The following is a 15,495-nucleotide window of genomic DNA, read 5'->3' as shown; positions in this document are numbered from 1 at the left end:
GACTTGCGGAATTTTGACTATGCTTGATGTTTATTTTATTTAACGTGAGAAAGGTGGTTTTTGGGGTTTTGGTTGTTTGTTTTTTTAATATACACACACACACACACACACACACACACACACACACACACATATATATATATATATATTTGTAAGAGAAGCAGCTCAAGACCCAGGGAAGCAGCCCTCCCAGGCACGGGCTGTGCTGCCGGGGGATGATGCTGCAATAGCAGGAGCAGGACTCACTCAGGCTTGGTTACATCTACAGCTCCAGAGAGGAAAAGAAATGTTATTCTCAGCAAAACCTACTTTTGGAAGTTGCTCTTGCAATCCTTAACAGGAAACCAAACGGAGTAGAACATATTCCAGGTATTTTCCTTAGCAGGTAGTTCAGGTTTCCAGAGGCATCTTTTTTGCATTGAAGCTGTACAGAGCAACGGCGTAAAGCCAAAGCAAAGGGGATGTAAATGGGGCTTGTGGAGACTTTGTTTGCTGGACCATCCATCCCCTGCTCATGGCAACCACAGAAAGTGCTCAGCAGCACGTACGAGTGAGCGTGAAACTTTCCCCAACCTATTCAGTCTTAGTGCATTGATATGATCTTTGCTACAATCCATTTGGAGAGTTGGGATTGACTATGAAATGCTTGATCTTTACTGAAATCAATTAAAGTCAGCAGGCAGGTTAAGGGTAAGGAGGACAACTCGTGCTTTATTCTGCCCTCCTCCGGGCTCAGGAAGCTTTCTTCCTGCTGTCAACCTTCAGACATTTGTCTTACATCAAATACAAATATTTGAATTGTTCCCTTTTTTCTAAGTCTCATGAGAAACTAAATTCAGAAACTTTTTGGAATACGTATCCTCAGAAACCAGTTCATATAGAGCTAATGTGAATGTCACTTTTGGAGAGCAGGTCTTATTGGCTCCATCGTACGCTGTGCATATCTAAAATACCTCTTCAGCTAAAGTGCAGGAATTGTTGAGTATTTCATTCTTACCATAGAAGTAAAACTCAGATACTATAAAGTGAAATCTGCACATATTGTCAAGTGGCTGGGTAAAAAAAGAGCTTTATTCCAGCACCCCCGGACAAGAAATACACATTATGGAGAACACAGGAGAGTGGATTTGACAGGGACCTGAGCGGCCTTTCCCCAGCACAGGTCCAACGCTCAGTCACGTCATCAGAGCCCAGCAATCTGCCTCCGTGTCTCACCACTCCTAAATCCTCGTTCTCATCTTTCTCACGGCAGCTACAGCTTATTCTTGTCTTAGCTACCACACGTATAAAAAGTAGATAATTCCCTTCCTCTCCACAGGAAAAGGACTTATCATGTCTTCCCCCAGTCTCCTCTTTTGATCAGGCATCCAGAGCTTCTTGTAATATGTGTTTCCGTGCCCTGTGATCATCCTCACCGCCTCGTCAGGGCTGTCTCAGCTGGCCCCTGTTTGTCCTGGCATGCTGGACACAGCACTGGACCTGAGGCCAGGGCAGGATTACTTTGTGGATTTACTTCACAGGCTACACTTCTCCTGAAGAGATGTTCTCTATCACAAAATCACAGCACTGGTCAATCACCTCCAGCCAGTGACCCTCGATAAATCTCACCCGCTTGCCTACAGAATGACTGTCTCACCATCTTTATGCAGCTGATCATTTTCACTTTGGTGCAGAATCTTCCTACGTCTATAGGGAATTTCATCCAGCATCTTAAATAATGTCTGTGTTCAAAGGCTGGCAGCTGGTTTACATCTCTGTGGCTCCTGTGCTGTGTGAGCTGCGGGCACAGCCGGCCGGGCCGGGGCAGCCTGGGGCTGTACATTCCCTTATGCACTGTGAAACTGTCCTAGTGAGCTGCTGGAAATCAGTATAATGGCATCTCATGCAATCTTTCAAACCAGGACTGCAAATGTATGTGCACATGTCCTTCAGCCCTCTGGGCTTTTTGCTTTTGTTATTTCTTCTTTTTTATAAGCTGAATGGTAATGCAGTCCTACCTTGGGCATCTAGGATAACGCTGATAACATAAGAGTGTTGCCAATGAAATGAGGCATAAGTGAGGCTATAAAATACTGTCTGTTTAAAGCATGGGTACTTGAAAAGTGAAGTTAAAATTTAAAATAAGGCCATAAATATAACAAAAAATGTAGGGGTGGATTGTTTCTTGCTTTTTAGTGCAGTGATGTTCATGTGGAGAAAAGATAGTGGGGAAAGGATTGTAGGCTGCACCTGTGAGAATGAACACGACTTTTTCGAAAGGAATCTTCTACCTGGTTTCATTTTCTTTATTATTCCCCAAAGGTCAGAGCTGCCTTTAAGCACAAAACCAAAGTCTGGTCCCTCACCAGCAGCTCAACCCGCAACATCAACGTGAAGCCCTTCCATTCAGACATCGTAAGTAGCCCTCCAGGTTTTCTCCTTTCCCTATTGTACTTGAAAGTGTTCCACACTAAATTCTGTTGGAAAGAGCGGGACACAAAAGACGTGTGGGTATTTTTAGTACCTGGTGTGAACAGGTAGAATCAGCAAGTATTAAGTTGCAGCTACAGCGTCTGTTTTGAAAGCAAAGGACAAAGTTCTGCTTTCTGGTAAACTATCAAATAAAAGTAAGCAAAGCTTTATGAACTCCGGAGTATGATTCGATGAGACCATTCCCACCAGTTGTCATGGATTTCCTATTACACATTCCAGCAGCATTTTGGCAATGGATTTGTCTGACAATGATGGCTTTTTGATAGGGCACTTCTACATTTCAGCCCGAGGAGTAAACTCTTAAATAAATCAATGCTTGAATATGCTTTTCTTCCTCTCCTTAAATTGTCCTGAGGCAAAAGACATTTGTTTTTGTGAAGAACCAGACTTGTGAAGTGGTAGCTATTATTACCTGATTGCTGCCAATCGCCTTATATCCCGGCTATAACTGTTTAAAAATCCTTTATGGCGTATGCTCTCAGGACTCCGTGACAACACTGTAACGTAAATAGAGCTTTCAAGCTTTTATTTCATCCAGACAGGAGTGGTTTAGCAAAATAAATCAATCTATTTTCCATATCGTTGTGTTTTCCAGATGACTGGGACCAGGCCGGCCACAACCCCCACCAAGCTCAACACCTGGGATAAGAGCAGCAATTCGGGCAACCGCGTTGATTTATCAGCAGTGTGACGGGAGCACCAGCTTCGCCCTGCAAATGGAGCCGTACGTCCAGGACCCTGACGCAGCGTCCACCCTTGGTTTTCTTTCTTCTCACCGTTCGTACCAGCAGAAAACTGCTTTTTAATCACGGCCTAAAAATCGGAAATTGCCATATTGGGGCTTTTTGAGTAAATAGCCCTCGTTCACTTGCCTTCGAAACCGTAACACATTCTACCACTTGGCCATTAGTAATATCTGTAAAACTAACTAGCACAAATATACACTGGATGGTTGTGTCAGCAACGATGAAAACACTAGGTAGGCAGAAAGGGCCATCAGCTATCGGAATCATTCCAGCTCCCAGCACCGAGAGGCAACAAACCTCTGGAAAGAAGGACTTTTATGCTCTAAAATAACATTCTTCCCATTGTGATGATGTAACGGGGCTATTCTGGTCTTGCTGTGCGTTCTCTGTTTACACTTATTACTTACAGATCCAATTATCAAAGTGAAGTCTATTCAAAATACATAGCATGGTGATGAATTGAAACGCTACAAGGGAGCCAGAACTTGAGGGAGAAGCGGGTTCCAGCTACTCAGCTCCCAGCTCGGGCGTGGGATCAGCCAAGGTAACACGCACGTATGTCTCTGTGCACATAAACAGCCTCTGTAACAGGTAAAACACGTACGTGGCCCATTTGTATTTTAGATATTCCTGTTTACATTGCATCTGTAAAAGGCAGAAACAGCCAAGGGTGTCCTATAGCCACCCAAAGCATTTCTATCACTAATTTGTGTCTGCTGACGTATCGCAATGCAAAGTGTGTGTGCGGCTTTGCCCGAAGCTTTTGGCTGCGATCAGCAGCTGCCCATCGAGTGCACGTTGCAAACGCGCTGTAGCTTTTGGAAATCAAAACCTGGCACTGTGACTTATCTTCCTCCTTTTACTGGTCAAACGCAGACACTGAATTCCAACCTCAAATACATAACACAATGATATACTGTGAAGACAGCCAGACTACAAATAAGTCTATGTATTGTTACCTACAGACATCTTTTAAATAGGTCTCTGCAGAGCCTTTTGTGGTTTTAAACTCTGCTCAGCACTTAATAGCTTCTGCTTTAGTACTGCTATGAGTATCTGGAAGGAGAAAAACCACACACTGTAATTTCTCTTTTGAGCAGTGTTCTGTACGTTCTCAGAGCGACGTTGGGAGCGCGGGGGGGTAATCTCAGCTGCGCCCACGATGCACCCTTCCCGCTGGGGTGAAGCTGAGTGTAAAGCTGGGAGGTCAGAGCCCTAAACCTGGGTCTTGCTCCAGGATTTACAGCAGCCGGGGGCTCCGGAGCCCTTTCCAGAGGCGAGTCCCCTCGGCCGATGCTGGTGCGGCCGTGTCTGTGCATCCCGGCTCCTCCTGTTTGCAGTCTGGCCACCAGCCCAGGTGTACTGGTTTGCAGGAACCAGCAAGGTAACCTTATTGGCTTTCCTGATACACCAGGCTATCAAAATACTACAAAAAGAGGCGAACATGCAAATCTTCAGTCTTGTTTTCTGGTGGTTTGGGGTTTTCTCTGTTTGTTTTTCCCCCTTAACTAAAGGTTTGTGTCTTCATCAGCTCAGACCGTTTCTGGTCCCAGTGAATCTTGCAAGGTATCTACTACTGATTTTCAAGAGAAAAGGTATCTGCACCCTAACGTGCAGGGTGGAAATTGTTTATTGGATAGCAAATGTGTAAAAAACCACCACCAAGATAAAAGTAAATTGATCTTTAGGTAACAGGAAACATTAGTTAATTAGGACTGAATTTAGTGAAGTGCTTCAACCAAAAGAAGCGGAGTTGGAAGTTTAGAAAACAGCAATACGCTTCATTTTTGATTGATTCAAAGTGAGTTTTCTCCATGTTCCCTTCCTGCACTAATTAACACCGATCTGTTCCAGTTTGGGCCAATCGTTTCCACCTCCTGTGCCAAGATTCGTTGGTACAGTCACCAAACTGAAACCCCACAACGCACCCAGGTTTGTCTGTGGCTGCAAATGGAAACATCCTACAGAATACGATTGACCAGAGCAGCACATGACACACTGCATAGCACAAATATACGTGTGAAATATATAGGTTTCTATGCTTGTGTTTGCTATCGCTAAATAACCCAAGTTGTTGACAGAGAACTCTAAAAGGCAGGTCAGTAAAAGCCAAATATCTGAGTGGCTATGTCTTTATTTTGGCTTTTGCACATGGCGTTTCCCGAGCCTTTGCTACATGGGACTGTCTTCCAGCTGTGCAAACATCTGGGCTGCTCTTGGCCTGAGAATTAGGATTATTTTCTTTTTCCCCCCCCAAAAGACACGGTAGAAGGAGCCCTTGGAATGCATGGATGAGACTGTACCAGAACAGCACTGTGACAACAGCCTTCGGTGTTTGTGTTGTGCTCAGACAACATATTTAAGCATATTTTTTATACTGGAGCGTGTGGGTTTGTGTTGTGGGGGTTTGTGGGGTTGTTGTTGTTGGTGTTGGGGTTTCTTCTTACACTGTGACCATGGATATAGGTTGAAACCCTTTTTGATCATTCCTCTTCTAGTCATTGTATTATAGCACAAACAGCTCTGTGAATGAGTGATAGGACATATCAACGCTTTTTTTTAAAAAAAATAATCTTAATTTTTAAGAATATTTCCCTCTACAGCATTTTCATTGCCTGTATTTCCTCCTGTGCTGATGTATATTGGTCACCTATGTCACTACTCAAGGTCCATTCGAAAACACACATGCAACATACACGTGGCAGTACAATAAAACAGCAGCATAAAGGGCTAAATCTGTTTGTCCAGGTATATCGTGTTTTACAATTGTGCGCCAAAAATAGGAACAGCGTGACAATGGTTTTGGCTCTGTACTTTGGCCTGTGACACAGATGGATCATAAGCTGGGGGAGCATTTATTATCCCGTATCTACTGAGACCAACGTGGGCAACCTGCGCCCCACGCGTTGACTTTTGAACGTGCCCGGTGATGAAGAGTTTATCTTGTTGTTGATGTCGCACGAGGTCGGGAGCCAGGACGTGTCTGTAATATTAGGCTGGGTATGAGGTTTCTTTCATCTTTTATAATCTAGTAGAAAAACGTGAGGTACAAATGTGTTCCATTGCCATCCAAGTCCATTCTTTTTGTTTGAGTCAATGTATTTTTGTTGATACCGAATGCAGCAAATGTACTGAATAAGAAAAGCTCAAATGAATCTTTCAACAATCTCTTCTTGTCCTCAGTCTTTTGAAGCCTGAAAATCTTGCCATTTATTTATGGGCTTGTATATAGCAGCTTTTGCAATATGTTTTTTCAGGACAGCATCATTTTGTCAGCGGTATGAAATCATAATTGAATGAGATGTGAGTTTTAAAATAGGTAATGTAGCAAGAATGACTTTGCCAGTAAGTAATAAAATGATTGAGTTTTGTTGGTTTTTTCCTCCAAATAAATACAAAATCTTAATTTCCTAAAAGGACTTTGTGTTTGTTCAAATGATTCTTCTGACGTGGGTTATAAAGAACAGCGTGGCGATGATGGCTCTCGGTGGGTACGATAACCCAGCACAGCTCTAGTCAGATGAGGGCTCTTGCTCTGTGTGTCAGGTGCACACGTAACATGCAGAAAATATCTTTTGTATTAAAGTTTATAACCGCAGAATATATTTGAAGAAAGCCCTTCCCTCCCCTTTAAAAAAGAGCCTGTTTTATGAAGGATCCCCTGCAGATTATTCTCCTAACCCAACTATTCCAGCAACCTGGTCAAGGTCAGGTCCTAAGTGAAAAAAATTACATTTATGGATAAGACAGACAGATTGTGTCTCAGAGGGGAAACTCGTTCTAACAGATATCTGAATATAGAATTTTGTGTGTGACAAACACACACACATTTTACATATATGAATATATATTAAATAAATATATATGCATCTTTCAGGAGTCTCTTCCCATCACCACACCTGCACCTTTTTCTACACTGTTTTCTGTGGCTGGGGAAAAAGAATTTGCTGGGTAGGAGAGGAGGAGATGCACCATTCCTTACTGTAATTTGGGCTCTGTCACCTTTTGCTGGCTGCACTGGTGAGGACTAAAGTGTTGCATGGTGTGACCCCCAACCTTCGCCCTGACCCCAAAACCACCGTGGTACATATTTATGCTCCACATGTCCTGTTACAAGGGAAAGCAGCTGTTAATTGCTACAGGATTAGGACAGAGATTTCTCCACTTCACCTTCTTCTAGCAGGTGCATAATTGTCCTTCTTGTAGAGGCTGCAGAGTGATGTCCACACGGAGCATCCTTGCACATTGTAGTCAAACTCTATGACTACAACATCTTTATCTGAAAATGATAATGTCAATCCAGAAATATTTATTACATGTTAAAGAACAAACAGCTCCAAAAGCTCATGGCTATAGGGGTGCAGATGCCATGTTTCCAAGGTTCAGGCTGGTTTGGTTATGATTCATAGGCTGCCAGCTGCCTCCTCTGCAGAGCGGCGCAGATGTGGTGGGGGGACGAGGGAAAATAAATAGGAGGGGAACCATGTAATGTAGAATAACTAGGGCAATCCTACCCTGAAATATTAAAGATTGGAATTCAGATGAGAAAGGTGTTTCATCATCTTTCAATACTCATTACAAAGAAACCTTCCTCCCTTTGTATCCCCCCAAATAATGTAGCAAGGCACACATAAAAGAATGCTTTCTGGCTGTTCTGTGGAATGTAAAGGGTACTTTTAACATTCATGACAGAATAATGAATTACATAATTTTTGGCACTGGTTCACATTATGCTTGCCTTTAAAAATATTTTCATTATATCTATGCTATATTTGGATGACTGTGCTATGTCATGGATGATTATTGCTATAATTGCCCTTGTTCACACAATTTTCTTTCTCAATAATCCCATATGTTCTTGGAATGCGGAGGCTATATTTCATCTTGTCAAGGGCAATTACAGTGCTAAATGTACCACTGACATCGGCACATTCACCAGGTGCTCCCGCATGGCAGAAATATGGAGTCACAAGGGTAGCTTTTGGGCACCGTTCGGTGCATCTTTCCCAAAGGGGTCCCTTGACCAGTGGCTCATTTGCTCAGGGTAATTCCCCAGAGAGCAGATCCAGGATGTCTAATTTGCCTGCACCAAATGCAACCGACATTTTTGCCTCCCCATGTTATTTTATGCAGTTACTGTACTAAAGCTTCATGGGGCATTGCCTGTGTTCCTATAAGCATGCTCCAAACTAAGCATTTGCTTATCTCTACTTATGAACATGGAATAATGCATAAAACAGTTCAATTAAAAAATAAGAGAAGAAAATTGAAGGACAATGAACAACTCTGTCACTGCAAAAAGCTTTAAGTTTCACCTTGTGTTCATAATATTCTGGAGGAAAATGCAGAACAGCACAAAATTTTTACCTTTCCAAAGAGCCTGAAGTTGAGCAGCAGAAACCAAATGCTCCTTGGGAAATCTGGGCCTTATACAGTAGGATTCTGACAACTTAAAATTCATGTTATGTTGGCTATAACATCTTTGTTTCAGATTCTGCACAGGTCAACTAAATGTGGAACCACAGAATGGTTTAGGTTGGAGGAGATCCTCAAGATCATCGAGTCCAACTGTTAACGCACCCCGGTACTGCCCCACGTCCTGAGGAGCCGTGTGTGCAGAGACACGGGCGGGACAGGGGAGCTCAGCCGTGACACCCCCGTTGGCACCAGTACATATTCCATCGTTTCCTTTTTGCTTTCACTGCTTGGATGATCTCAGGTGGGACCCTTCCAGGTTAAAACAGACATTGCCCCGCAGCTGACAGAACTGGCATCACTCACGTTTAGCAGGGGAGAGCGCAGCATTTGCTGTAGGGCAGAGCTGCAGCCCAGGATACATCGCACGCCTTGTTCCTCCTCTGCCACACTCCAGTTGTCGCTTCCTTCCATAATACTGCCAGGGAACCTCCTCTCTCTCAAACCTGTTAAGGAAAGTGAATAATTACCGAAAAAGTCACGTCAATGCATTTATCAGAGGCAAAAAGCCACGCCAGTGAAGCACTGCAGTCCTTTCTTCTTTTTTCCAGTAGAGGAGAAAGAATCACCCAGAGTGTCACAAATCTGGATTTCTGCATTAGGTTCTACAATGTAGCTGGAAAAAACGTGTGAAAGCTGCTCTCTGCTCGTCTGAAGAGTCTCTAGCGTACAAAGCGTTTCTGTCAAAATCAGTTATTATTTACACTTACTGAATTGCCTGCCTCAGACACTCAATACAGGATGCATTTGTATTACAAAATCAAGTAACTCGCACTGTGCTCCACCATCCTGAGAGCAGAGCTTATTTGGATCACAGCAGCCACTTAGGAGGATTTCAGTGGACAGTAAAGGGCAACATTTGCTCCACGACTTCAGGAAAGTCACTTCTATGAGTAATTCCTCTTTGAAGCCACGGCTTTTGAAATCAAAGGAACTCCCGAAATCAAACTTATTTTCTATTCTGCCAGCAGACTCGGCCTGTGGAAGGCGCAGGCACCGCAAAGCAGGCGCTGAAGAGCCTCCCCACTCCAGCACTGGCTGCCCTGTGCAGTTACGGCTTTGTTCTGGGGCAAAAAATGCGTGATGCAAGGACAAACATCCCCAGGCCTGTTCCCTGCAGGCTCCTCAGTCCTGCGTTGAGGATGGAGCGAAGATTCACCTGGAACGGGCTCAGCCCGACACGTCCGCAGCAGCGCCGGGGCTGGAGCATCACTCGCTCCCCGCATCCTGCATCCCGAGCCCGAGCCCTTCTGCAGCGCAACCTTCGTCTGTCTTTCCCCTGTAAGTCCTGTATCAGCCATAACTCGTAACGACAAACAGCAAAACATTTTGTAGAGCAACTTTTAAGAACATATTCCCATTAAGGAAATGTTTGGTCCTATGAACACCTAACTGTTCGTTCTGCAAGAAAAATACAGTCTCTCCTGGATGTGCATAAGGACAATAATTTAACATGGGAAGAAATATCAGATAATTTTGTTCCTATATATCAAAGCTCTTCATTTAATAGAGCTATTTTCCAGATAACAGCCTCAGTAATGGCACTACAAGAAATGCTCGTTGGGAAGCTCAAAACAGCCGAACTCTACTTTCCTTCTGTGTGCTATAATTTGTGAAACATTTTACTTTCCCAGATGAGAAAGTAAGAATTTAGAGATGCAGTTTAAGGAGAAAAATAAAACACCACCGCAACCCCAAACAAACAAGGAAAACAAAACCAAACCAACAAAAGAAAGAAAACTGGTATGCAAGATGAATGATACCAAGCCAGGCTGCAGCCTTGTTCTTCGTCTGAGCCAAGGGCCAAAGACAGCAACTCAACTTTGTTCTATGGAGGTGACAAACTAGAACACACTGTATATAGGGAAGAGGTTATTCTACCCACACTTCTACCTTCTGCTTTTTCTTCCTATAGATGGGAGGGTTTATACAGTGAAGCTAATGACAAGCCAAGCTGTGTTTGTCTGGGCTGGGTGAGGCAGCTGGTCACTGTTAACAGGAATCAATTGAGTTCACAGGTCTTGTTACCTTCTTCATTCTTTCCAGCTGGTTGCTTCCCTACCCTTAAATAGCCCCTCAGTTTATTTAACTCTCTCGCTAGAACCACTGGAAAAACCCTCTCTAATTAACAGTAAAGAAGGGAAAGATGTTAAAACAACAAGTATAGCAGCCAGAAAGGAAGAAGATAAAAGGGGGTTGTTTCTGCTTTTCTTACAGAGTATGAACAGTTCCTAAATCTATTTTGAAACACCATAAAAATTCAGAACAAAGGAGGGAAAAAAATAGAAAAATAACCTTACAATTTACCAACCATTATATTATTCAGTGTTCCTGGAAAAAGACAGTCCTGGTTTATGATCCAAATTACAGATAAGAGCTGGCAACAAAGCAAACAGAATAAAGAAACGCTATTTCATATAAGGAAAGTGGGAGAAAAAGGTGCGTGTTTGTTATCTTGCTCAGAGCAGCCCAGTTCTCTCTCAGAAATTCAACATTCACAATCAGCCTTATGAGGAAAAGTAGATAAAAGAGAAAAATGCCAGACAAAAGGTGGTTGAGGGGAAGAAGAAGATTTCTGCCCCTCTCCTGTGCCCGGAGGCCGAAGCGAGGGAACCTGCTGCTCTGCACTCAGCACACGCCGCACTTCAGCTCCACCAGCGGCGCTGAGGAGGAAAGTGCTAAATGTTGGGTACGTGCATGAACACTATTCCAGTATTAAGGGTAACATGTAAGAATAATACCCTTTGGATAAAATGAAAACGTACCTACATCTTTCACTGAAAGGTTGTGTTGCACCAAAGAGCTTGTGTAGCTATTGGTGTTGAATAGGATGCTCTATGTACGTCCCTCTATTCAGGCATTGACTCACGTTACTCGTGTTGCGTGGTCCAACACACAGACCAAACTGTTTATACGCTCCAGTTATAGAAATACACCAAAGAGCCAAAGTTCTACTCCAGATAAACAAATTCTATGAGATAAACGGACTGTAATAACTTAAATGTTTAGCATTATTACACTGGTTCCCTTTTTTTTTTTTTCACTTTTATATTTATTCCTGATAAACTTGCAACATTTTTTCTAATTTTCTGATTACTGCCAGCTATAACACGGTAAAAATTTCCCTTCTTAGGATTTACGCCCTTAGGATATTTGTTGCTGATGATACCCCTTTTCCTTACAGTTAAGAAGAAGAATTAAAGACTTCCATCCAGCTGGGTATAAATGAGTCACATCCATCGCTGTCAGGGTCTGTCTGAGGGGTGATTTGTGACTACCCTTCCTCCGCTTCTCATTCGGCCAGAAATCATTAGAAAAGATTTAATCAAGAAAGAGTAATGAACTTGATAGAAGCTGGCCAGACAAATGAGAAAATCACTTGACTTCCCTTAAAGGATGCTGGATTTTTTGAGCTAGACCCTACATTTTTTATTAAGTTAATATAACCTCAGTTGTCTGTTTCAGCTGAACTCCTGTTCCCCTGCTATAAGTCAAACTGTAAGTCAGATGCAGGTCTGCTGTTCTTTAGAGATCTCTGCACGCACACACATGCCTTTAAACTTGTGCATTTGAAAACCGAAGCTATTTTGGTCCTAATATCAGAATTTCATATCTGCAACCTTTCTGCAAACCGTGAATCTGGAAGAGCAGCCTGGATGCAAGGGCTGGCCTGGCCCATCCAGCACACGGGCACTGCCCACCCAGCATCTTTAGTGGGAGGAACCCGGCCCACGAGATGTGCGCATTGTCCAGATGTGTGCATTGTCCAGATGTGCGCATTGTCCAGCAACAGCACAGCTGAAGTGGCTGAGATGGGGACACAGGTCAATGCACCCCGGGGAAGGTCCCTCCCCGTGTGACCCTTCAGACGGGTCAGCCCTTGGGTGGAAAGGGCAGGAGCCTCAAACTGTGCTGAGGGACAACAAAGCTGCTGAGACGCCAAATAGCATTCAGAGATATTATAAAGCTAATTTCACATTTAGTAGGAGTATGGAGAGAAACTGGGCATTTATCCCAGAGGTGAAAAGCCAGTACTTTATCTGAAAAGTGGCTCTGTTTACTGTCCCAGTGCTAATGTATCTCGGTGCTGTATGGACCGCGGTGCATTCAGCACTCCTACAGTACCCACCTCACCCTGCCTAGCCAGAAGCTCTCTTTATCTAGTTTACTGGTCAATTAAGTGTTCAGGAAGGAGAATTTGATATGTGAGTGAGGAATAATTTGGCTGATGAGAACTGTCATTTAACATCCCCTCCCACTCCATTTCTTTTCAGGCCCTGGGATGTATTATACGAAGATGTGGGTCTTGTTTGCTTCCACTTGGTTTCTGCATGAGCAGCACATGCCTGGTGTAACCGTTTGAGATCATCGCAGAAACGGAGCAGAATTTTTTGAGGGGAAAAAGAAAAGAAAGAAAAACCAAGATAGGCTTTTTAGGGCTAATACCAAAAATTCTGCGCTCAATTAGAAAGCGACAATGGAAGGATAGAAGCTGTTCCAGCACGAGTCAGAGAAATGTAAGAAGGGTCCAGTGCTGCTCCTGTATAGCTGCAGGGATTTAAAATCATTATTTTTATATGAGCATTTATAACACCCATATCTCTACTGTGTTTCTTCCTCTGAAATACTTGTCTCTCTGGGTGGTATACGGTATATAGCATGGAAATTCTGACAATAATATCCTCACGAGCATGGTGAGATTATTGTATTTTATTCGAGGAATGCCTCAAATCTCAAAAAAAACCCCAAACCATCCTCCTAAAACTTGACCAGAATTCTTATCTTGCATTTGCACTATTTTTCACTTCCTTGTAGCTTTGATTTCCAGTTGATCAGGGGAAGGTGAAACAAGAAGCACCAGGTTGCCATAAGACCCTCATAACTTGACTGACAGTTCCCAGGACGAGATGATTTGGGACTGAAAGGTTTTGCCCATAGAAAGCCACAGGCAGTTTGAATAAAAAACACTCTGTGACATTATTCAAAGATTAAAAATTATTCATAATATGCTACATATAACACAAATAACTGAATACCATTCCATTTTAGTGGATAAGCTCTCCAATATGAAGCCTGATAGAGTCAATGGTCAAAAGACTTGCAACCACCTGGGTAGGATTTACGTCATGTCTTATTCTGGAGCTGGATGAAACATTGGCATTTATCAACTGCTTCACAGAAGCTACCATTCTTCAGACTGCTTGAGAAATCCTGCCACGAATGTTCCAGTTTGCCATTCAGACACCACTTCTAGTTGGATCAATCAGCTGGAAGCGACTAATTGCAAAATATTCAATACTTACAAAAATGGAATATTACACTAGAATATACATTGTGCCAGCTAGAAAACATCCAGTCACTTATTGGGGTGGTTTTCTCATTCGATAAAACACGTAATGAACTAGAAACATGTGTATCAAACTTTGCTTCTGGTGAAAATTCCGATATTGGAGCAAACAATCCCCACATTTTCAGGATTAGTTTTTGTGTTTAGGACAAACACTCAAGTGTTCTTGGGCAATGAAAATGCAAACAGACCCCCCCCTTAAAGTTTGCTGCTGAATTCGAGTAAATAACGTGATTGATAATCTTTTGTTCTTGCTGCTCCCCTCAGTTCATGTTTGTGATTCACTGGTCAGCAGCAAGGAGCCCCGAGCAAGACGTCGGGTTACAGCACATCCCTTCGACACAAGAAGCAAATGCACGAGCTTATACAGACACACAATTTCCAAATGGAAATGTAAGAAGAGGAAGAGAAATATTTGCGGAAAGCAAGCACAGATACTGTATCTTCAGAGCATTTCTATTCCGTACATGGAAAGAATTCCGCTATCTCAATATTGTGTTTCCACGCCTCCTGGTGTGAATCTCATTCTGGTTCTGTGCCACGCTGATCCAGCCGCTCTCTAATGAATACATCAGGGACATTACCAGACGATCTGGAAATATCGAGGTGAAAAACTAATGTCTTACAGCCAGGTGTATGCTCTCTGAAGCACAACCTCTTCCTCACAAAGAAAATGATGCTTCAGGAACAGGACTTGTGAGTCAAAAAAAAGAGTTAGACAGCAGTAACTTATTACTTAGTAATATTGTTATTGGTAGTTCGTCCATGGTTTAATAAATCCCTTAATTTCCCTTAAAGTCACCACTGCAGGTTGGGTAGGAAACAGAAGAGCAAAAACTTTATACTGGCTTCCATATTTGAGTCAAATTGCGAGTTTCATCCTCAGAACCTGGCACCTGCAGGGCCATCCCGGCCACCGCCAGGACCGTCCCGAGCGTCCTCTGCGGCCACAAATGACGGCGCTGCCATTTCTGGAGGTGACGGCACCCCCGGGTGACATTATCAAAAGATCCAGAAAGGACAAAGTAGCTGCGTTAACACATTTCGAGTAATTCGGTTCCTTAATCTCCTAATAGGCTTCAAGCAACGGATGGGTTTCAGTTAGATTTTTGACAGTGGCAGAGAAGCCAAGCTTGAGATGTTTTATTAAAAGGAACCAGAATTGCTGACAGCCCCAGGAAAGGAAGACATCTATCTACCCACTCAGCCTGCATTTCAGTTTACATAAAGTGCAGGATTATTGTCAACATTTAAAAATCTGACTCAAGCAGAGAGACAGAGACAGACCTGCCCCTTATCCAAACAGCAACAAACCTGAAGCAAGACTGGAACAAACTCACTGAGCACTGATCAATCCTCTAGCATTAAAAAGAAACGCAGAACTCTGCAAACAGCCAAATGTTAACAGAACCCTCTGAAATCTGTTTCTGAGCGGGGCGAAGAGCAAGCAGCTCC

The 15,495-nt window shown here is 43.1% G+C and overlaps 1 protein-coding gene across 2 annotated transcripts in view; it reads left to right on the top strand.

Moving 5' to 3' along the window:
• Window positions 1-6,634, top strand: part of ADGRD1 (adhesion G protein-coupled receptor D1) — a 118,333-nt gene extending 111,699 nt beyond the window's left edge. For both annotated transcript variants that reach the window (XM_065851683.2, XM_065851684.2), the window contains 2 exons: window positions 2,302-2,394; window positions 3,068-6,634. In XM_065851683.2, the coding sequence (XP_065707755.1) occupies window positions 2,302-2,394; window positions 3,068-3,163 (189 nt within the window). In that variant the 3' untranslated portion in view covers window positions 3,164-6,634. The remainder of the gene's footprint in view (window positions 1-2,301; window positions 2,395-3,067) is intronic.
• The last annotated feature ends 8,861 nt before the right edge of the window (window positions 6,635-15,495 follow it).

Source organism: Patagioenas fasciata, chromosome 17 (genome assembly GCF_037038585.1).
Source record: "Patagioenas fasciata isolate bPatFas1 chromosome 17, bPatFas1.hap1, whole genome shotgun sequence".
In the NCBI taxonomy this organism is placed as follows: domain Eukaryota; kingdom Metazoa; phylum Chordata; class Aves; order Columbiformes; family Columbidae; genus Patagioenas; species Patagioenas fasciata.
This window is presented reverse-complemented; position numbering and strand designations above follow the sequence as displayed.